This window comes from Microcebus murinus, chromosome 12 (genome assembly GCF_040939455.1).
Source record: "Microcebus murinus isolate Inina chromosome 12, M.murinus_Inina_mat1.0, whole genome shotgun sequence".
Lineage (NCBI taxonomy): Eukaryota > Metazoa > Chordata > Mammalia > Primates > Cheirogaleidae > Microcebus > Microcebus murinus.
In genome coordinates, this window is record NC_134115.1 from 2948252 (window position 1) to 2973005 (window position 24754).

The window sequence follows — 24754 nt, forward strand, 5'->3', positions numbered from 1 at the left end:
CTTTTCAGCAGCTTACCTCTGTTCTTTCTCTCGCACTTAAGTAATGGTTGCTAATAGGCTAATTTATATTTTATACCTTTTCCTGGCTATTACATGAATATGTCTATGTATCTATAGACAGAAGAATATCTCTTTTACCCAGCTGTTGTCCTTGTTTGTCTTTGATTGTGAGATATTTCCTTTGTATTTAACTGAGTTACCATACCTTTCCTTTAAATTCCTTTTCTCTTTTGTTTCTCTTATGTTCTGCTTGTAGTTGGGATTTGCTCTGTGATCCAGGCAGAGTCTCTTTCTTACTAGATGAATGCAGCTCTTTTAAAAATATTGATGTGTTTGGTGTTAGGCCTGTCATGATTTTCTATGCTTTCTGATTTTACAATTTAAAAATCATTTTAACTAGGTTAGGGGCTTTTCTGGTTTTGCTCTGTGTATGGGTTTACTCTAATGTTAATGAGTGGTGTTTTTGTTCTACCTTGATGTCTTTGTTATATTTTATGTAGTAGGCTTGATTCATTATTTCTTTAGAAAGTTCTGTTGACTTCCTACAATGTGTGATGACAGAATTGGTATATTTCCAGTTTTAAATTCTTCCCTCCCACCTTGCTCTTCTCCCACCATTTCTTCTTATAATTTTCTTTATGCAATAGTTCCATCCCCTTTTCTGTGAGTAATATGCTCCACCAACCCTGAGTGCCTGAAACGCAGATAGTACTGAACTCTATAAGCTGTGTACATACCTATGATAAAGTTTAATTAGTAAATTAGGTACAGTAAGAGATTAACAACAACAGTAATAAAATAGAACAACTTATAACAATATTATGTAATAAAAGTCACGTGAATTTAGTCTCTCTCAAAAGATCTTACTGTGCTATACTAACCCTTGTTTTTGTGACGAAGAAAGGACAGAGCAGGAAGATGCGAGATTTCATCATGCTATTCAGTGGTGCACAGTTGAAAATGTATGCATTGTTTATATTTGTACTTTTCTATTTAATATTTTCAGACTGCAGTTGACCCTGGGTAACTGAAACCCCCAAAAGCAAACCACAGATAATAGAGGAGTTGCTATAATTTTAAATTTACTCATACTTCTGTTATTTGGTTTATAAATTTTAAATTATTAATATATCTCTCCATCAACCCTTGTCTGTAAAAGATTAGGAAATTAATGTACTTTCTTTTGTTGGCTTTATCATTTTCATATCAATCAGGTCATATAATTTTTTAAAAATAGCTTTATTGAGATATAATGACATAAAATAAATTGCACATATTAAAGTGTACAGTGTGATATTTTAACTTGTGAAAACATCACCACAATGAAGATAATGAATATGTCCAGTACCCCCAGAAATGTCCTCGTGGCCTTTGCAGTCCTTTCTCCTGACCTCCCTACTGCTCCCTACCTTCCTCAGGCAGTTACTGAACTTGCTTTCTATCACAGTTAATTTCTACATCTTAGAATTTTGTATAAATGAAACACAGTATGTATTAAATTTTGTATGTATTTTACTAGCATAATTACCTTTGATTCATCGATCTTGTATCATGTACCAATAATAGTTCCTTTTTATTGCTGACTGGCATTCCATTGCACGATGCACCGCGTGGCGGTATTTGGATTGCGTCCAGTTTGGGCTGTTGCATGTGAAGCTGCTGCACTTACGGGCCCAGACAGCAGTATTATCAGTGCAGTGAATCAGCGCATTGTACTGTGCATGGCCAGACTGTCAGCTTCTCTGTGGGTTAGGTTGGATATCCAGAGCTCTTCAAACTTTGTGTATACAAATCACCTGGGGGCTTTGTTAAGTAAGAATGCGGATTCTGGTTCAGTGAGTCTGGCATGGGACCTGGGACTTTACATTTTTCACAAGCTCACTGGTGACACTACTGCTACTGGCATACAAACCACACTTTGAAATAGCAGGGTGCGGCGCCTGAGAGTTAATGAAGCAAGGCAGTAATGGGCACATATTTCTTTCCTGTCAGGTGAAAGTAAGCTGCTTGTAGTGTTATCTTTTTATCAGAAATGAAGCAACTCCATTTGCCATGATAAGCAGCATTTTAAGTGCTGAGAGTTTTTTTTACAGGTTTACCAGCAGTCAACAGTGGAAGTCATTACTCAGTTCCATTAATAAATGTAACCTTCCAGATAAGGTTGTTGAGTGGGAATGTGTGGTGACTTAACCCTGTCAGCCTCCCATCTCTGTATTTCCTCCAGAGAGGCTTTATTTGATTTGGACTTTTGGTAGCAAAGAGATGTTCTGGGGTTGACCTATACAATCATGTACTGGGGAGCACTGCCACACCATGGCTTTGGAGGTCCCCAAGTTCTCAAGTCAGAACTTGATTACAGACAACTGACTGGTGCTATTAAGGGAAAAAAGGCCAAACTCTATAAAATAATGTTAAAGAGATTTACTGTGAGCCAAATTTGAGGACCACGACCTGGAGCCATGCCCAAGAAGCCTTGAGCAAGTGGACTCGCTGTGGCTGGGTTACAGTTTGTTTTTATACATTTCAGGGAGACAGGGGTTACAGGTAAAGTCATAAATCAATACTTGGGAGGCATACATTGGTTTGGCCTGAAAAGGTGGGACATCTGGAAGTGGGAGGGGCTTGCAAGTTATAGGTGGGTTTAAATATTCTTTGAGTTGTAATTGGTTAAAGACAGGAAATTTTGTCTAAAGGCTTGCAAAGTTTTAAGATAAGGAGCTGTTTATCATAGGTAAGCCACCTGACATTTGTTGTGTTAATTGAGGACCTGCAGGTTTGTCTTGCATACCCTTAGGCCTGTTAATGGGTTAGAAGGGATGTCCCCAAGGGAGGGGGGAGGGCATAATGAGGCATGTGTGACCTTCCTCCTCATGGTAGGCAATTTAGTTTTGAGTTAGCCTCTTGGCCAAGAGCTGGTCCGTTCAGTCATCCTGTTGCGGGGGAGCCTTAAGATTTTATTTTAGTTCACAGTGCCTTGCAGCCAGTTACCGAGGTTCCCCCAGTTGGGCCCAGTGAACTGTTGTGTTGCTCTACTGTGTTTCCCTGAAAACAAAACCTACCCATAAAATAAGCCCTAGCAGGATTTCTAAGCCTTTGCACAATAGAAGCCCTACCTTGAAAGTAAGACCTAGTGAGGGGCGTGGCTACTCAGCGTATCTGCACAGCCCATGCATTTCGTTGCAGAGCGGTAAAGACAACGACCAGCCCTTCTCATCTGCCGCGTGAGAGCTCTAGTGCTCCACATGAGAGATTGGGGCCAATGGTTCTAAAGGAAATAGAGTCGCAAGACATTTAGGATGGAATTCGGGGTTTAGAGAGTGATGATGATGTTCCAGAAGAAGACAACTCTATTTGAATAAATGTAGATTGTTTTACTGTACTTAAAAAAAAATAACACATCCCCTAAAAATAAGCCCTAGGGTGTTTTCTTGAGGAAAAATAAATATAAGACCCTGTCTTATTTTCGGGAAACATGGTAGGTCTCCAGGAGTTGGTGGAGCACAAAGCCAGTGTGCTGTCAGACTCCCTGTGGAGTCTGGGCATTTTCCTTTTCTCAGAGGCCTGGTCACAGCCCTTAGGGGAAGGATGAGAGGATGGCTTGCAGTGTTGAGTCCTTCCTTAGGGACGCTGGGTCTGGGGTGTGAGAAGCACTGATAGGCAGTCATGGTTAAGAGCCAGGCCCTGGGCCAGACCATCTGTACTCGCTTTGTGGTAGTTCCAGGCAAGTAACAGCAACTCCTGTCTGCCTCACTGTTCCTCGTGTGTGAGATGAAGGTCATGACAGTGTCATAAGGATAGGAAGTTCAAATGATATTTGTAAAGTTCCTAGGACAGTGGCCACACATAGTAAGAACTTTATACTATTTGCTATATACTATTGTGTATATAGAAAGATAGGCCGTTTTTTTCTCTTTTTTCCCTAGTAAAAAAGTAAACTTATTTTTCTTTGCTGTATGGATCGATACAGCCCCAAAATACCTGTGTAAAAATGCATGTGAGAGAGAATACTAGCTTTCAGCAAGTTGTCCTTGATACAGTAACACCTTCTGTGAGGAATATTGCTGCCATTCAACTATTAGGTTTTCATCACAAGTTGTAGAGTTTCTCCATTTTACTTGGATTTTAACTTGGCATTGGAATTGAAGTGTTGGACACATGCTCTGTTTAAGGCCCGTGGCGCCTCAGGCTCCTTGTTCTTGGAACTCCTGTGTCCTGGCTGCAGGCCGCCAGCCCTCCCCTCTACCCTCCTCTCCAGCAGGCCTGGCCTGCCTGCCGGCTTTCCTCAGGGCTTATTTTGTTTTTGTGGTTTCTTTAAAACCCAGTGACAGGAATGGGAGAACATAATGATGTTATGTAAAGTTTTTGCTGATAATTTTGAATTTATTGTAAATTTCAGTTAACTTTGATTTTATTTCTGTTCTTCTTGAAAGATTTCAGTATTTAGACTTCCAGCATACTGCCTGGGGCCTTTCTGTTTACATACTTGGTTTCTCTGTTTTGCATAGGAACATTATCTTCCAAGCAAAACCAAATTTAAAAAATCATGTTTGACACCAGCATTTTTCCTTAAGAAATTGTTTGTATTTTTCTAAAAGGATACAAATAACTTACATTATATGCTGTATTTGAGAGCGGACAATAGATACATGCATTTTCCCCACATTCATAGCCCTCTGATTCCTGTTGTCCTGGGCCCTAGGGTCCTGCAAACTACTGAAGTGAGCCAGAGGCCTTCCTTACAGCTGCTTTTTCCTCCCTCTTAAAATAGCAAACTGTTAAATTGTTTGCTGTAATTATATTTTTAGGAGCATTTCAAAGGATTATTATCTTCTTTGTCACACCTGGCTCATTTCCTGGTACAAAACTCAAAATAGTATCTGATCCTGTTGGTTGCATAACATACTGAGTTGTAATTTCTTCCTGTTGCTGTTGGGAGCAACCATTGCTCATTGGATTTGCAGTCATGTTACGTTCGTTTGCGCCCGTGTACGACTGCCGTTTTGATAGTCCTTCATCTCTTTGATACTGAAATCCTGCCTTTCTAAAGGTGTGTTTTATTGAGTTTCTTCTATGATTAAGTGCTACCACATAGAAGAAATACTAGCTGTAACAAACAAAAACAAACCCAGGCATATCAGGTAACTGTGAAACTAGCATGCCCTTTGAGATGATGAATATTTTCCTTAAAAAAGTTTACTGAGACAAATATCTTTCAGGGGAAAATTAGGATTATGTTTAGCTTTAGGATTTATAATATATAAAGTGGCTAATATTTAATTACCTACCGATTAAATACTAATTAAGCTGTTCTACTTAATTCTTTAGTAGGAAAATATTTATGACAGCTTTCTACAATGCTAAATAATTAGTATTTGGAAGTACCAAGTAGTTAACCTGTTTAATAATTTGAGAATGTTAGTATCCTGTTTTCCTTGTTCTTTTTGTATAAGGACCCCCAATTTTTTGTCATTTTGTCTTATATGTTTCTTGTAAGTTATAAGGCCTGTGGCGCCTGAGTCGCCTTGCTCTTGGAACCCCTGTCTCCCATCTGCAGGCCCCCAGCCCTCTGGTACATCTCTTGGCACCCAGGCTGTCTGGCTCTTTTATAGTGACCTTGGGGCACAGGCCTTTACAAAACAAAGCAAGCCCTGGAATTTTAAAATTTCTCAAGGGGACAAAAAGTTTTTATCCCCTTGAGAAACTTAATTTCTCAAATTCTTCGCTATCAAATTTAAAAATAATTTTTATTAATTCCAAAAAGTATAAACGTATAAGGGAAAACATTATATTGCCTACAGTCAGAATCATGAAAACCTGAGCATGAGCTGACTTCTTTCAGCCCCACCCGCCCTGCCTAGCACGTTCACACTGTTGACTCCTCAGCTCCTCCCACGCCTGTGTAAACCCACGCTTGATTCACGTGGCATCTGAAACGTGTGCCCTCCCCCTTTCAGTTTATTAACATAGTGTTTCTTCTAGCAACTCTCACAAGGGGCGTTTCCTCATTAATCAGTCTCATTTAAGTGCTTTTTATGCATTAAATCTTTTTATTTTAATGACATACTTCTAAAGAAATAATGCTTTTTAACTTTCTATTGACAAAGTGTTGTATTTAAGTACTATGTTTATTTGAGAATATTAACTAATAAAAATGCAGGGCAAAGCCTCAGACTCTTTCCGAGGCAGTGGTTCCCTTTATGCTGCAGTGTTAAGAACATCGTGGATGACCAGAAATTACAGTCTCCTGTGTTCTTTCCGTCATGTGTCAGGGTCTGTGCAGGTATAGGTTATTGCTATCGCAGTTTACGGTCAACTTACTTTCTGTTAGCCTTCATTTTCAGTGCATAATTTGATGTAAAGAAAAATTTCTGTTTCCATATATATCACATCAGTTTGTTTCCTCTTCTAGGGAAAAATCTAAGGAATATGAGATGACACCTGCTAACTATGGGTGGATTTTCTGGAACTGGAGCTCAGTTTTAGCCTCGGCAGGATAGATGTTTTGGCCTGTGTGTGGTTTTGGAGGCTGCTGAAACTCACTTTTGTTGCTGCTCTTTCTTGAGGAGTCTGCTTATAAAGAGACAGGAAAAATACTTCGTGCTTTAATTTCATGCACACCAGTACAACACAGAACTCTTCTGTGGCCAGATGTGTGTGTGTTTTTGTCCCCACACAATAAGCAAGCAGTTCTGTAGTGGATTGTTTAGTGGACACCAGCTGAGTGTCCTCTAATTCCTACCTGGAGATGGCGTCAGATCCCACAGGCCGAGGCTTAGTCCCCCAAGACTGCTGGCATTTCAGATCCCAGTTGTAAGTACTAGGTTGTCACCTGTACTTCTGACTGCCTACAGATCAGTGCTTTCCACAAACCTCCTCCTTGGTTTCAGTTAATTTGCTAGAGCATTCAGAGAACTCAGGGAAATACTGATGAACAGCAGATGAAGAGATGCATAGAGTAAGGCATGGGGAAGGGCATGGAGCTTCCATGTCCTCTCTGGGCCACCCTCCTGGTGTCTTCTCGTGTTTAGTATCCAGAAGCCCATCCAAACCCTCCTATTAGGTTTTTATGGAGGCCCCGTTCAATAGTCACAATTGATTGAATCACTGGCTGTTGGTGATTGGCTTAACCTTCTGTCCCTGTCCACTCCCAGCAGGTTGGGGATGGGGCTGGAAATCGAAACCCGCTAATCCTGCCTTGGATTAGCTTCAAGATCAGCCCTCATCTTGAAGCTACCTAAGGTCCCCCAGCCACCAGTCATCTTATTAGCATGCTAAAGATACTCGTATCACGCTGGAGATTCCAAAGGTTTTAAGGGCTGTACATCTAGAAACAAGGATGAAGACCAAATACATATTTCATAATATCACAGCCTCTAGCAGCTACTTGGCAAATGCCTTCAGCACTCACACAGCAGAGAGAGCACACCCACTCTTTCTCTGCCGCTGCTCTCTCCAGCTTAGAACGCTTTATAATTCTTCCCTGTAGCTCTGTAGCACTGTACTTGTTTATTTTATTTCTTTAAAGTATCAAACAAAAGAGGTTAATAATAAAAGTAGGCAGAATGTCAGGTTTAATGTAACAGAGGGGGAGAGGCAGTGGAAACCCTTGAGGTCTGTCCCAGAGTGGTGAGCCTGTTTTGAGCAGCCCTGATGTGCTGTTGATCTCTGTTGCAGGTGGGCAGTATGATGGTGAACGCTCTGATAGGAGGATGTGTGCAGAGTGCCATGGAAGCTAAAGAAAGGGACATATGAGCCGTGGAAGACAAGTAGGGGCTAACTTGGCAGTCCAGGTGGAGTTCCAGCTTGTTTCCACGTAGAGTCTTCAATGGGAATGACTTCTTGGAGGCTTTAAATAGTTTGGGGCTGGAATAGAGTGTCTTTCTGAGGTTGGATAAAAGACTAGAGCAGAGCTTGGTACCGGGAGCCTTCCATAGCATGCTTAAAGTTTATTCTATTTTTATCCTGGAGGTGGAGTAGTTTTTAAATACAGAAGTAGCATAACTGTTTGCATTTTAGAAAGATTACCCTATAGGAAATGTGGAAGATGCATCAGAAGGCTGCAAATTGCAGGTGAAGATCAACTGGCGACTTCTTGCTGGTGAAAAATGATGAACTCTGGCAGTAGAAGAGGGATGGGAGCTTGGAGATTTGTGAACTGTCAGGACTTAGAAAATAATTGGATGTAAGGGCATCTGAAAGGAGAGCATCTGGGATTTGGTGAATGGTGGTGCTACTAACTGAAATAGCATTTACTGCAGAAGGAGGATTGAGAAGACATGGGTTTGGGCATGATAAAGCATAAAGTGGATATATCTAATAGGCTGATGGCTATACAGACATAGTCTGGAGAGAAACTTGGGTTTGAGGTAGAGATTTGGATGTCATTGGTATTATAGGTAGTAAAATTTATAGATGGGAATGAGACCTCCTGGGTAGAGCTTGTATTGAGAGGAAAAAGACTGAGAAATTACCAAAGGCAGATGGAAAGGCAGGAAATGTGAGGGACCCAGCAGGCTGTTGGTGATCAGCTTAAGCTTAGAATTGAGTGGATTTGAGCGAGGGAGCATCCAGGGCGAATGTCCCTGATCTTCAGGGACAGTACATCTAATAGGGACTGAATGCTGCCCACTGGCTGTGGGGCAGCACTGCAGTGTTGCTGGTGACTGGAGCAGGAGCAGTCTTGGTGGGTTGGGGGCGAGTGGGTCCGGGCGCCCTGGACTCACTCTCTGTCTCCCAGAAGCCGCTCTCTAAACGGGGAGCTGCAGGCCTTAGTGAGGCCCAAGGAAAGGTTTCCATGGGAGACGCTTAAGATTGGAGAGGTCTGGAAATAGATAATCTCTCTAGCCAAGTTCTTAGGAAGAAAGATGAGTGGAGAGAGGTTAACAAAGTCGTTCCATTTTACTTATAGCTTGAGATGACCTTGGGAACCACTCAGATTAATTTGTCATTGTATTTATTGATTTTTCTTTTCTTTTTTTTTTCCTGATGAATTTAGTAGGTATTATTTGTACATTACTCTCATTTACCAACACTAAATGCTGACATAGTTGTCTGTTATTTTCTTTGCAAAGAGTGCTGGAAAACACATTTTGAATTTGTCCTATCCTTTTAAGTCCCTACCTCCCCCTAACTGTTTAAACAGGTACAAATAGTGAAATACAGCCCAAAACAAGCCCTGACTACCCTTGTTCTTCCAGGTGTGCGCCTTCCTTGGGTGGCAGTTGTGTATATGTGCTCCTCCCCAGCCTTTTCAGGCTTAATCTCAGAATAAATCTGATGAATTCCTGTGCATGTGAATAAGTAAGGCTTAGTGTACTTCAGCAGATCTGTATATTTTAAAATGGGTCAAGGAGTGAGCCTCTGTTTGGGACATTTCACATGAAAGAGAGAGATTCTCCCTTATGGAAGAGAGAGATTTGGGGGAATGGTCGTTTTCAAAATCCACATTCTGTTTGTATATTAAGGTTGGCCAGCCTAGCTTCACATTCCCACAGTCAAAACTGAATTTAATAGAAAGGGTTCTGCTTAACAGAATAACTAATATAACCAGTTATTTTTGAACTAGTTATAAAAATGAAATCTATATATTATAGTTTACAAAAGTCATACTAATACTCTGTTTCTAGACTCAAGAAAGTCAGCTAATAGTTTTGAGTTCTGTGACGGGTTGACCCCTTCCCAGGCGTGCTCCGGCACGTCCTCAGAGCACCTTGCCTCTGCAGCCGCCTCGCCCACTGGGTTGCGGCCGTGGCAGTGCAGTGCTGCCGACTGAGCGAGGGGCTTGCAGGCTGACGCCACAGCAAACGCTTTTTCTTTCTTGTCTGAGCAGATGTCACTCCTTTGAACGAAACTCTTTCATTGTGAGCACTGAAGTAAAGGAGCATAAATTTTGCATTTATACATAAGTCATTTCAACTTGAAATTTGTGTGAACCAAACATCTTGTAGAAAACTTTAGGCTCTAAGATTAAGAAGTCATAGGACTATGATTCCATTAATTTGACAAAAAATATTTATGAAAGTATTTAAATAACATGGAAAGGTTTAAAGATACTGCACACTTATGTGATGGAACACTATACAATGTTTTAAAGAATGATGGAAATGCTTATATTTTGTTAAAGGCAAAAGGGGTACAAAAGTCTGTATATGATGATATGCCATTAAAAAAATATATTCACAGAAAAAAATTTACAGTGAATCACACAGTGAGGTAATGATCTTATTGAAGAAGTGTAACATTTTTCTTTGCATTTCAGCTAATCTTCCAGTGCCAACGATTGCAGCGATAGATGGACTTGCTCTAGGCGGTGGACTCGAACTGGCTTTAGCATGTGATATACGAGTAGCAGGTGAGAATTAATTCTGTTGAAAATGTAATTTTTTAAGAATGAAGTTTGTGTTCATTCTTCAGATAATTGCAAATATTTTATTCTGCTTCCTGTTGTTTAGTGAAACATTTTTTTTAAAGTCACCTGTTGGGCTAAATAGTGTATTTAAAATTCTCACAAAAACAATCTTTCATTGTTTCTTGCCAGGATTTGAGTCAGAGAGAGCTGAGTTCGAACCATAGGTCCTGCCCTTTTTAGACACGTTCCTTTCTCTTTAGAGGGAATGGGGGGAAATGACTGTTGGTGTTGTATAGATTAAGTGAATTTATCTAAGGCTGTGCGTAGGCCACGGCTGATCACTGTTGGGTACAGTGATGACAACTCAATCTTTTTGAAGTTCGCTTTCTTTCTCCGTAGTCTCTGAGGACTGATGAGGCGGATGTGCACTCCCTGCCTGCTGACCGGTGCCCAGGCCCTTCTGCACTTGGCAGGCACTCAGTCACTCCGACTCCCGCACAGTTCCACCAGTGGTGCTTCGGGTCAGGAGGAGGCTGGAACAGAGGAAGGGGAAGCAGCAAGCCCCAGAGAAGTGACTGGGCTGGACCATGAGCTCAGGTTGCTTGGCGTCACAGCCCTCACTGTTTCACTGGGCAGTGTGTGCTGCTCTGCCATGGATTGTTTTTGTTTGAGACAGAGTCTTGCTCTGTCACCCAGGCTGGAGTGCCGTGGCATCATCATAGCTCACTGCAGCCTCAGACTCCTGGGCTTAAGCGATCCTCCTGCCTCAGCCTCTCAAGTAGCTGGGACCACAGGCACATGCTACCACACCTGGCTAATTTTTCTCTTTTGTGCAGAGATGGGGTCTCACTCTTGCTTGGGCTGGCACTGCCATGTATTGTTGTGGATACTGGTTCACAACTCTCAGCTCTGCCAGTGTCCTCGCTGTCCAGACTGAGACATGGGCATCACAGACAGGTGTCACTGTTCTTCCCTTGGTTCCCACTGTCACTTCTAGTGTGACCGCATATTAAAAGTTGAGTCAACATAATTCAGTTTTTAATAATTTTATGTGACAGTTTCCTGGGATTTGGAGTTGCCAGTCTAGGTATACTTTTTCCTCCTTTTCACTTTGTTTCGCTTCCTTATTTTCTTGTGATAAAATCACTGGGTTTTACATTGAAAAGCTAAGGTATATGTAATCCATTTTTGAGAATTAGGATATGGGAAGTAGTTTAAATACATTTGGCTATGCAAATAAATAATTAAGATATTTCAAAGTAGCTATGAAAATAAAATGAAAAGAGGAACCCCATCTAGCTCAGAACAGTAAAACCATTTGTCAGAAAGTAACTAGAGACTTGGTTTCGAAAAGTTGCTGTATCTGATATGATATACTAAGCTGTTTGGTCTGGGGGACTATATTAAGGCAGCTAAAGAGTTCATACTTGTCAGACACAGCCTCTCTCCTGATCCTGAATAATTAATGGTATCTAATCATTCAACTAGAACTTGGCAGTATCAAGTCTAATAATGTACTTTCAGCTCTGGTTTTTCTGCATCAAAAATCAATTCACTGTGAAGCAATTTTTAACAAAAAATGTTGTGTGACTCTCCTAAATATATGTTGAGTATTTATTTCCATAACTGAAAGTTTTTTGAAGTGAATTTTTAAAAATTTGTGTCACCAATTAGTAAACAATACTTTCCATTGTATCTTCTTAACTTTTCAAGTAGTCACATTTGAGTGCGATGATATGGATGCTACTAAATTTTCTTTCTTTCATTTTAGCTTCCTCTGCAAAAATGGGACTGGTTGAAACAAAGTTGGCAATTATTCCTGGTGGAGGTATGAGTTTTTCACTGTTCATCTCTCAGTACCCTTGATTTGTTCTTAGAAACAGGGCATAAGGCAAAACCACATTAATTAGAAAAGCAACATTTTAGGTAACAAGACGAATACTGTATTGTTTGTTCCTCTGGCAGAGTCCCTATTCAAAATACCGTGCGCCTCAGAGAGATTGCCGGCTTGGTTCCAGACCACCGCAATAAAGCAAATGTTGCAATAAAGCGATTTGCACAGATTTCTTGGTTTCCCAGCACATGTAAAAGTTATGCTGACACTATACTGTAGTCTATTAAGTGTGCAGTAGCATTATGTCTAAAAATATACTGCAGATACCTTAATTTAAAAATATATGATTGCTAAAAAATCGCTAACGATCAATCCTCTGAGCCTTTGGGGAGTGACACCCTTTCTGTCTGCCGTGGGTCTTGCCTCAGTGTTGATGGCTGCCGACTGGAAGGGTGGTAGTAGCTGAAAGTTGGGCTGGTTGTGGCAGTTTCTTCAAATAAGAACAATGAAGTTCGCTGCATCGATTGGCCGTTTCTTTCACAAGAGATTTCTTTGTGGCTTGTGATGCTGTTTCATACACAGTAGAACTTATTTCAAAATTGGAGTCAGTTCTCCTAAACTCTATAACTACTTTACCAACTAAGTTTATATGATACTCTGACTTCTTTTTGTCATTTCAAAAACGTTCACAGCATCTTCACCAGGACTAGCTTCTGTCTCAAGAAACCATGTTCTTTGTTCATCCATAAGAAGCAAATCCTCATCTGTTCAAGTTTGATCATGGAATGGCAGCAATTCAGTCTTATCTGTGAGCACTTCTAATCCTAGTTCTCTTGCTGTTTCCACTACATCTGCAGTTACTTTTTCCACTAAAGTCTTGAACTCCTCAAAGTCATCTGTGGCTGTGGAGATTAACTTCTTCCAAACTCCTTTTAAGGTTGATATTTTGACCTCCTCCCATGAATCACAAATGTTCTTAATGGCACCTAGAATGGTGAATTTACTTTGCCCAGCTACATCAGAGAAATAACTATCTTTGGCAGCTATAGCCTTATAAAATGTATTTCTTCAGTAAGACTTGAAAGTAGAAATTACTCCTTGATCTATGGGCTATAGAATGGATGTTGTCAGCTGGCATGAAACATTACATCTCCTTGTTCCTTTCTGTCAGTGTTCTTGGGAGACGAGGTGCACATTGCCAATGAGCAGTATGTTTTGTAAGGAATCTTCTGAGTGGTAGGTCTCAACAGTGGGCTTAAAATATGTATGCAGTAAACCATGCTGTAAAGAGATGTGCTGTCATCCAGGCTTTGTTGTTCCATTTATAGAGCATAGGCAGAGTTGATGTAGCATAGTTTTCAAGGGTCCTAGGATTTTTGGACTGGTAAAGGAGTCATCAGCTGCATTAGTCCTTAACAGGAGAGTCAGCCTGTTCTTTGAAGCCAGGCATTGACTTCTCTTCTCTAGCTATGAAAGTCCTGGATGGCATCTTCTTTCAATAGATGGCTGTTTTGTCTACATTGAAAATCTGTTGTTTAGTGTAGCCACCTTCATGAATGATCTTAGCTAGGTCTTCTGGATGACTTGCTGCAGCTTCTCCCTCAGCATTCATTGTTTCACTGTGTACTTTTAGATTATGGAGACGGCTTCTTTCCTTAAACCTCATGGACCAACCTCTGCCAGTTTCCAACTTTTTTTCCTACAGCGTCCTCATCTCTGTGTCTTCTAACTTTAGAATTAAAGAGAGTTAGGGCCTTGCTCTGGATTAGGCTGTGGCTTAAGGAAATGTGGCTAGTTTGATCTGCCGTTCAGACCACTAAAACTTTCTCCATATCAGGGATAAGGCTGTTTCACTTTCTTATTGTTCATGTGTTCACTGGAATAGCACTTACAATTTCCCTTAAGTACTTTTCCTTTGCGTTCACAACTTGGCAAACTGGTGCAAGGCCTAGCTTTTGACCTATGTGGCTTTCAACATGCCTTCCTAACTAAGCTTAATCATTTCTATCTAGTTTTTGACTCCCAGTGAGAGATGTGTGATTCTTCCTTTCACTTGAACACATAGAAGCTGTTATAGTGTTATTAATTGGTCTACTTTCAATGCCATGTGTCTCTGGGAATAGGGAGGAGAGGGAGAGAGATGGGGGAACGGCCGGTCGGTGGAGCAGTCAGGACACACACAACATTAAGTTCACTGTCTTATGGAAGTGGTTTGTGATGCCTCAAAATAATTACAATAATAACATCAAAAATCCCTGATTACTGTAACAAATCTTATAATGAAAACATTTGAAATAGTATGAGAATTACCAAAATGTGATACAGAGATGCAAAGTGAGCACATGCTGTTGGAAAATGGCACTGCCAGGTTTGCTGGACGCAGGGTCACAACAGACCTTCAATTTGTAGAAACCCAGTCCCTGTGAAGCACAGTAAAGCAAAGCACAATAAAACAAGGTACGCCAGCATGCTCTTCCTTAGCTCAGGTAAATGGTGAAGATGGTGGTTCTTAAGTTTTAAATTATTGTGCTAGTCACATTGTTATTATTGTTTGGATCTGTTTTCTTAAAGGATTACACAGATATTTTGAAACTGTTATGTTTACATTTAAATGTGTGTGCCCTCACCAAGGGCTTCATGCAAAGTCAAATCCTGAGTGGAGGAGGAGAGAGGGTTTCCCAGGCTTCGTGCCATTTTTCTGGTGTTATCAGGTATTTGGAGCTGCATTTGGAGCTGAAGAGGTTTTGCTGCTTCTGTTCCTATGAAAAAGATAGGCAAACTGCTTCTATTCCAAGAGCCATTTAAGAAAGTACCTTTCCAACATTAATAATGAAATCTTGCATCATCCAATAAATCTGAACTTTTTGCCCTTTTGATTTAGAGAATTTGGAGATATTCTCATTTTTCGAAGTCATTCAAAAAGTAGATTTCATTTAAGGATATACATATTATGGTAACCCTTTGTACCTTTTATGTATTATAAATGAAACTTACTAGTGTATGAATGAAATAGTAGTAACTGTAAAAATTAAAGTCTGTTGAATATGGCAGACATGTTTGTGTATGAATAGGTTAAATTGTATGTTTAACCTTGTGATTGATTGTAAGAGTATTCTAATTAGCGTATATAGGTAGAAATTAAAATATAGGTTACAGTGAAATTGAAGACTGCCCAGATCAAAGACTGATTAAGTTTAAGTTTTCTACTTTGGTAATCAATGAAAATGCTATTCTTAAGAGGCTGAAAGCATTTAATACTTACCTGTTTTATCATTCGTACCTTTTTCACTGTGAGTAATGAAAATAAGAGATGGAGGATTTATAAGGAAATGGATCCACTTGAAAAGAATGATTAGATAACTAAATGTGAAATAAAATAAACTTTAGAAAAAGGATGACATTACATGTTTTTGAAATTTTTAAAGAAGTAAGCATTTATTGCTAATTAGGATATCCCTAATCCTAGAAAGTTAATTGCTACAGTGTGTTGAATGGTGCCACCCCTCTTTACCCCAAAGACATGCCAACCTGGAACCTGTGAATGTGACCTTATTTGGAAAAAAGGTCTTTGCAGTTGTAATTAAGGATCTTGAGATGACATCTCCTGGATTATTTTTGAGTGCCTTAAATCCAATGCCAAGGGTTCTTATAAGACAGAGAAGACACAGAAAAGGAGAAGGCAGTGTGAAGACAGAAACAGTGGAGTAATGCATCTATGAGCCAAGTTCTGCGCAGGGCTTGCTGGCAGCCCCCAGAAGCTAGTGGAGAGAGGGATGAATGGACTTTTGCCCAGCTTCTTGAAGGAGCTGACTCTGCAGATACTTAGATTTTGGACTTCTGACTGCCAGAACTGTGAGAGAATAAATTCCTGTTGTTCACAGCCACTAGGTTTGCGGTAGTTGTTACAGCAACTAATACAATGACGTTTAAGTAATTTTGGGGGAATGGGGGTTAGTAAGTGGCAGAGATTAGGGGTGAGAGCGAGAGGAACTTGGTAATTTGGATATTTACGATGTCTCGAATATGAAATGTTTTGTGTTACAACTGCCAGAAGGTAGAATGGTCCTATGAGAGTACTGTTAGGTTTGATTAGATGAAAAAAGATTGATTATACTAAAGAAATGAGCGTGATAGTTTTTACTTCCTCCATCTTCTCATGAATTCACTGCACCATGCCATATGAGGTCTAGAAATTAGAATTTTTTTCTCTAATACATTTAGGTTCTTTAGGATCCTCTTCAGTAGTGGATGCATTAATTAGAACCTACTTTTTGTAGATGCGATTGAAAAGAATATATTTTGGTTCTTTTAATGCTATGAAGCTTTTTTTTTCTTCTTCTTCGAGACAAGTTCTCTCTTTGTTGCTGGGACTTGAGTTGCTAGGACTATAGGTGCATGCCACCATGCCTGGCTACTTTTTCTATGTTTTGTAGAGAGGGGAGTCTTGTTATGTTGCTCAGGTTAGTCTTGAACTCCTGGCCTCCAGTGATCCTCCTCTCTCAGCCTCCCAAAGGGCTGGGATTACAGGCATGAGCCACCATGCCCGGCCACTGTGAAGCTTTAAAGTTCATAGGTCATACATAACATGTTATATAGCCTTGAATATTTTAATGAAAATGAATCTGATTACATATGAGGCTACGTATTCACATTTAGATAAAAATAGGTATACATAGAATTTTTGTTCACTTTTACATTAGTATTATGTTTCTTAAAGCACCCTGCATAAAGCTTGTTTTTTGAAATAGCAGAGGTTTTTTTTAAATAAGCTTTTATATGTATTACCTAAAGGAGCTATTCTGAAGTTTTTATGTAGAAAAAAATCTCTTCTGATCTACTCACAGATTTTTTTTATTCATAGATATTTTTGCCATCTCCTTTTTTCCTCTTTCCTTTCTCTTTCTCATGGATGATCCTCATGTGAATTTTAAAAAATTCTGTTTATAAATTGGTGAGTTTTGCCATACCTATAATGATTTCTGAGATATCTTCCCTTTTGCTGTAAACATTCTGTTAACTGTTACAAAGCACTTTCTATAATAGACACAGTAGATTACACTTAAATTTTTTCTTCCTTCTCTGTGGATCTCTTTGGACTAAAAGAAGAGACTTCACTTGCTTTCTGTGAGAGATGCTCGTGTGAGCAGCCGAGGGCGTAATCTCTGGGGAAGGCCTGCCACGCCAGGGCCTGGCCCCACTGCCCGTGGCCTGGGCTCTGCCTCCTCTCAGGTGGGAGCAGCTGCTGGCAGCAAAGGTGGATAGAAGAGAAGTGGAGAGCATGCATGTACGGGGAGAATATTGAGGGAATAAGAAGTGCTTCATTTTCCTTTTAATATTATGGAGGAAGTAAATTTTGTTTGGGTAAAATACATGAATTGCAGCTAATCTAGGAAATGTGTGTGTTATAAGTCTGACAAATAATGAGTTGTTACAGGTCCATAGTCCCATACTGGGCAGCGTTTGAAAGTTAATCCAAATAATACTGCATCGTCCCATTTGAATTAACTGTATACTTGGTAAAGACAAGAGTTAACATGATGCTACTGGTTGTGATATCATCACTTATGGCCTTTTGTGATAGCAGTTTACAGGGATACAATTTTTCACAAAATAGCACTTAGTTTTCTTTCTTTCTTTTTTTTTAAATTTGAGCCTGAATAGGAATATGTTTATTTTAAAGGTATATTTTATAAATTTTGTTAAAAGTTCCATTATAAAATAATTATTTTGAAGAGATAGTAATAGTCCTAGTGAACATGAGTATTAATGGACCACTGCTATCATACAGTTTTTAAATTCATATTCTCAATTTCAGTTTTTATTAAAAAGAATGTTTAGTATCAAGTGACTATTAAAATTACATAGTTTAATAAAAATAAATATATGAAGAAATGTAGAAACATTAAAACAAAACTGAACTTAAATAGTATTTAATAATTATATCAAATGTAATTAAAAGATGGAATGTAATTGACTGTCAAATATATAAATTAGTACTTTTATTTGTAATATTTATATATTTGATCACAAATATAAAATACAAAATATAATGTTATTGATTTAAGTATTAGCTGACTTAAAAATAATTAAAATTGTTACCCCTAAATCTTCCTATAATATTCTAAATTTTATTGGGGATTTTTGTGCAATATATAGCCCTAGTTTGTTCTCCAGTACTCTCACCTTTGGGAAAGCATTTAAATTTTCTGTCTTTTTTTCCCAACTGATGGAATATGCAAATATTATAAATAAAATTATCTTTTAGAAATATTGCCTAAATCAGTACCTCTCTTTAACACATTAATGAGAACAAAATACAATAAATTCAGAGAATTAAGACATTAGACAATTTAGGAAATTTATTTAAATTTATATAGAAAATAGTGGCAGATTCCCTTATTCCTGGTTTTTCTTCTTGCCTCTTCTACTGGAGATTTTGGGGTTTGTGTCAAGAAACCTTCCTATAACTAAGGTAACTATTATTAAGCTTCTTGCTTGGGTATACACTACTGTGGCCAAGATACCTAGATTTGTACTGCTCTGAAGATTATTTTTTATTCCTCCCAGCTTTTTTGAGAAAAATTCAAACTTTAGGAAATTTGACACAGGATGAAACACATATCTTTATGCCCTTCTCAGGCTCTGTCCCTCTTCTTTTCTTTCTCACTCCACTCCCCAAATCCTCTCTCAGAACCATTTCAAAATAAGTTGCATTATTATAACCAGGTGAACTTTTAGATATTTCAGCATGTATTTTCTAAGAATAAGAATGATCTCTTATGTAACTAACACTATTATCACACCTAAGGACATTAATTTATTAAGTGGTATCATTTAATATATGATCTATATTAAGATTTCTCTAGTTGTTTGTTTTGTTTTGTTTTCCTGTTTGAATTCTGTATCCTGGTGAGGGTTTTTTTTTCAAATCTAGAGAGGAGCCCATGTTTTTTCTTTTTTCATAACACGAGTTTTGTTTTGTCAGTGGTCTCTATTTAACTTTTCATGTTGTAATAACTTCAGACGTAAAAAATAGTTGCAAAAATAGTATGAAGTATTACCGTCTACCCTTTACCCAACTTTCTCAAATATTAGCATCTTCTTTAACTAACCGTAGCACAGTTATCAAAATCATACAGTTAACAATGGTACATCGTTATTAACTAATCTGTAGACCTTATTCAAATGCTACCACTTTTCTCACAAGTGTCCTTTTTGACCTCGCATTGCATTGGATTGCTGTGTCTCTTTAGCCTCTTGTGATCTGGAGAGTTTCTCAGTGTATATTTGTCTTTAATGACCTTGGCAGTTTGGAAGTGTGCTGGCCTATAATTTTATAGAATGTTTCTCAGTTTGGGTTTGTCTGATACTTTCTCTTAAGTTAGAATTATGTATTTTTGACAAGAATGCCACAGAAACTCTGTTCAGAGCGTTCCATTAGAATTGCATGACGTGTGTGCGCCTCATTACTGGTGATGGTAACTTTTCTTTAACTTGAAATATGATACTTATTTACCAATTTTTACATTATTAAGTTTTTCTTTTTTTAACTGAGAATAACAATTGTATATGTGATGTTTTAATATAGACATTGTGGAATGATTAAATTAAGCTAGTTAACATGTATTGCCTCACTCATTTTTTTTGGTGAGAACACTTAAAATCTATTCTCTTAGCAATTTTTAAGTACATAATGTATTATTATTGCCTGTGGTCACCATGGTGTACTGTAGATCTCTTGAACTTATTCCTCCTATGTCACCGAAATTTTGTGTTCTTTGACCAACATCTCCCCAATTCCCCCAACCAAACACTAACTTTTTAAAAGAATTCAGGCCAATTGTCTTACTGAGGTTTGCGTATTCTAGATTTCACTTAGTATGTCTTCATGGTTAGGTTTAGGTTAAAAAATTTTGCCAAGATTACTAAATGGGCAGTGCTATATATTTCATTTTGCATTCCATTATGTGGCACTTAATGTTAGGTTCTCCCACTTTTGGTGATGACAACTTTGATCACTTGGTTAAAGTGGTATCTAGCAGTGAGTATACATTTTAGTATTCTGTTAGAAACTTTGTAGGAAAAGAGTCTTTAATAATTACTAATGACTTTGGCTGTTCCCCAAATTGTGTGTGTGCGCGTATGTGTGAGAGAGAGCACACACGAGTGAGCGAGTGTGTGTGTGAGTGCTTGTGCCTCCAGTTTTGTCTTGTTTTTCCTTCCCCAGGTGAGGGGTTTGGAGGCATCACTGTACATCATTGTGCTCTGTGTTTGGCAATAAGGTGGTCTTTTGGTGTGTTTTCCAGGAACTCTGTTTTAAGATGTGTCTATGAAGTAAGGATGGATTTTTAAATCCTGTGAGTGTATGTTGTCCTGAACACAGTAGTCATTTTGGAAAGCTTTGTTTATAACCTTTGTTGAAATCCTTGTAGAATTTCCATCAGAATCTGAGCTTATAATTTTGAATATCCTCAGCAGTGACTCATCTTTATCCTGTGAGGGTGAGTTTGATTCATAAATAGCAAAAGATCTTTCTGAGCCAAATCTGATTAATAAGGTCATACTATTTCAGGAAGAAGAAAAGTATAGCAACAAAAATAAGACTGGTTTATTTTAAAAAGAGGCTTATATGATGTCAAACATTTTACCAATGTTGTGAACAATGAACAGCATTGTTGAGTTTAGTGTATTGCTTCTTAAGGTGACTTCCTTGAAAGCCAACACTCACTCAGCTCTCTGAAGTCTAATATATTTATTAACATACCTCACATATACACATGCACACACTACAAAGTCTGTTCTTATACATTAAAATGCAATTTAATGATCAGTTTTTTATGTTTAATTAGGGTTTGGGGAGTTACTTGTCAACTTCATACTGTGTGTGGGCTGTTTTGTTAGTTGCTGTGGAGGAAACAGATACATGTAGCCCTCAGCAGTGCTCTTTTGGAACTGACCATCTAAAATCTGATGGTGAGATTAAATATGTATACAAGTATTGTAACTGCCCTTTCTAATAAAGTTGTAATCAAACAGGAATAAGGCAATTTAAAACTGGAAATCATGACTTCTAAGAAAATAGTTGTTCCATTAGCCATCACAAAGGAAGAAATAATAGATCTTAGTTGACAAGGTGTACAAGGTGGATCCCAGCTACATCTCTGACTTCAACTCCTGCTGGTACTCCCCTTGCTCAAATACCATGTTCCAGGCATATTTGTTCACTTGCCTTAGCAAACATTTGTTGAGTCATGTGCTAGTTGTAGACACTGGGGACAAGCAAGGCAAGATCCCTGCCACCAAACAGCTACATTCTAGCACAGAAACAGTAGACATGGCAAATGGTAAGTCGTGTATTATGGCAGAAATGGAAAGTACTGTAGAAAAAGAAATAGGGGATAGAGTCTGAGAAGGGGTTGGGGTTTGCAGACCAGGGAGGTCAGAGCATGCCTCACTGAGAACATAACATTGGAGTAAAGACTTGAGTTGCAATTAATCCTACAGATAAGAGGAAAAACATTTCAGACAAGGTAACACCCAGTGTTAGGGCTTAGTTGGGAGTAGGTTTGGGACATCCACCCTGTCACTGCAGCCGCAGCAGAGGGGAGGAGGAGGAGAGGGATAGCAGATACTGTCGAAGAAGCAGTCATGGAGGTGTTAATAGCCACTGTAAGGACTTTAGCTTTTATCCTGAATGAGAAGGAGACTCGCAAGAGGTTTATCAGAAGAAGCGTGACATGCTCTTAGTTATTTGGAGGTTCATTGTGATCACCGTGCTAAGAGCAGACCCATAGGAGGGCCAGGTTAGAAGCAAGATGCTCGCCTTTTCTGCTAGGAGCCTTTTGCCGTAGCTGAAGTGGAGTGTGGTGGGGGCTTCCACTGGGTGGGAGTGGTAGAAGCAGTGAGATGTGGTTAGACTCCGGGTATCTTTTAAAGATGGGGCCAAGAGAATCTCTTCACAGACTGTGCGGGGAGTGTGAAAGAAATAGATGTAAAGAAGGACTCCAAGGATTCTGGCTGGAGTGACTGGAAAGAGAAGTTACTTTCTGCTGAAATGTGGAAAGCTATGAAAAGAGCAGGTTGGGAAGTGACAATCAAGAATATTGTTTTGGACATGTTTGGTTGAAAATGATCATTAAATATCCAAGTGCAATATTAATCAAGTAGATAGTTTATTGTACAAATGTGGAATTTTACAGGAGCCGTCTGGACTGAAAAAAAAAATGTGGGATTCATATTTTTCCTGGCATCTACTGGCCTCATCTAAAAGCATCCTGAAACACAGAAATGGGCATTGGTGCAGACAAGGAGAAGTCCAGGAGAATCTTTCTAGTTCAGGCTTGAGAAATGGGGAAACAGATTGCCTCATAGTGTTAGTAGTGGCAGCCAGGACCCAGAAATTCTAAGGGAGAGCAACTTCCATTAATCATAAGAGCTGTGGTCTCAGGAGGGTGATGCAAATCCTCATTGCTTTTGTTTTCTCTGTCCTTCTACCGTTTGGCGTTGGGCACTGGCATAGTCATTGGAATTCCAAGACATCAAGGCAAATACAGCCCCCATGTTCAGGCCAGAGAACTGAAAAGGGGGCAACTCAGGGAACTAGAAAGGACTCAGGGAAACTTCTCCATGCAGTTGTTGGTGAGGAGCTCCTGTGCTCGCTCCGGAGCTGTGTGTGCCTCTGACGTGTGACAGCAGGCCAAACACTTCGAGGGCTGAGCCAAGAGATGAGCAACTACCCAGGTCCAAGACAGGCCACACACCTCAAAAACATAATTAACACGAAACCATTACCCACAAAAGGCTTATTGGAATGTGTAGCCTGACTACAACCAAGGTGATTGAATGTTAAAACAAAAATGTCCAGGCCAAAATCATCGAACGTGTGAAGAAGCAGGAAAATCTTAACTTGCATGAGAAAAGATGATCAACAGATGTCAACCAGTATGACAAAGATGTTGGCATTATCTGACAAAGATTTTAAAGTACCTTTACAAAAATGCTTTGGGAAGTTTCTCATCAGAAACCATGGAATCTAGAAATAAGTGGAACAACCTTTCTAAAGTGCCAAAAGAAAAGAACTGTTAACCTGAAGTGTTATATCCAGAGAAAATTATCCTTTAGGGATGAAGGTGAAATAAGGACATTCTCAGATTAAGGAAAACTGAGAATTTATTGCCTGCAGACCTAATGTGTCATTGGTGAGAATATAGACATGTTGGCTGGTAGAGCACAACAGAATCAAGAAATAGACCCACACAAATACTGCCAGTTGATACTGACAAAGGTGTACAGACAGTTAAATGGAGAATGTTTAGTGTTGGAAAAATGGGACATCCATATGCAAAAAATAGTGAAAAAGAACCTCAACATAATCTTCACAATTTATGTAAAAATTGGCTTAAGATAGATCATAAATATAAAACTATATAATTTTTTTTTTTGAGACAGAGTCTCACTTTGTTGCCCAGGCTAGAGTGAGTGCCGTGGCGTCAGCCTAGCTCACAGCAACCTCAAACTCCTAGGCTCAAGCGATCCTCCTGCCTCAGCCTCCCGAGTAGCTGGGACTACAGGCATGCGCCACCATGCCCGGCTGATTTTTTGTACATATTTTTAGTTGGCCAATTAATTTCTTTCCATTTATAGTAGAGACGGGGTCTCGCTCTTGCTCAGGCTGGTTTCGAACTCCTGACCTCGAGCAATCCGCCCACCTCGGCCTCCCAGAGAGCTAGGATTACAGGCGTGAGCCACCACGCCCGGCTAAAACTATATAATTTTTTGAAGCTGCATGAAGTCAGACTGTATCTCTTGTTCCCTAGAGTATAAGACCAAGGACCTAGCCCAACCCCAGTAGGTACTCAGTTTATATTGAATGTGTGAATTACTGTTCCTGGAGAAGATAGAAATTGTTTAAGTCATGAAATTTAATTAATTGGGGATTTTGATTCTAAGTACTTGAATTCTTCCTTAGAATGTCAGATTGATGCTCTCAGTTTTGTTTTTTCTTGTTTTAATCACTGGTAACTTGATATTTAAAAAAACTATTATTCATTTTGTGAGCAGTATGTTACTTTCTTACTTATTGAAGGTAGCCTTGTTTACATTTTAATATTCTATAGTATTTATGTATCAAGTTAAATAAATGGTCTCAAGAATTGAAGCAGTGTAGAAAGCAGGTGTTCAAAGACCTCACCTTGTCTCAGAATCATTAAGTACAGTATGGAAAGTTAATCAAGGAAGGTAAATTAGTTCTGCCTGTAAAATTAGGAAGAGTGGCAGTTCATTTCTCTTCATCATTTAAAAATAAAACTGAATTCACTTTTTACAAATCATCCATTTTGGTGTGACTGCTTTTTTGAATCTCTAGTGCCTGTAATGTGAAAACACAGGGTGCGAACTGTTCAGACTTACATACAAGGATGTTTCCGTGTGTGCTCCTGAGAATTGCATCAACAACTTACATGCTGAGTCTGATGATAACAAGAATTCTCATTCGGAATAATAAAATTAATGTTCCTTTCACTTAAAAAAAATGAACACCTTAGCTCAGAAGTAACATGATTGAATATCTGATG

General features: G+C 39.1%; 1 protein-coding gene across 5 annotated transcripts in view; it reads left to right on the plus strand.

Moving 5' to 3' along the window:
* Positions 1-24754, plus strand: part of AUH (AU RNA binding methylglutaconyl-CoA hydratase) — a 167510-nt gene that overhangs the window by 78337 nt on the left and 64419 nt on the right. For all 5 annotated transcript variants that reach the window (XM_076008455.1, XM_012773832.2, XM_012773833.2 and 2 more), the window contains 2 exons: positions 10259-10351; positions 12120-12176. In XM_076008455.1, the coding sequence (XP_075864570.1) occupies positions 10259-10351; positions 12120-12176 (150 nt within the window). The remainder of the gene's footprint in view (positions 1-10258; positions 10352-12119; positions 12177-24754) is intronic.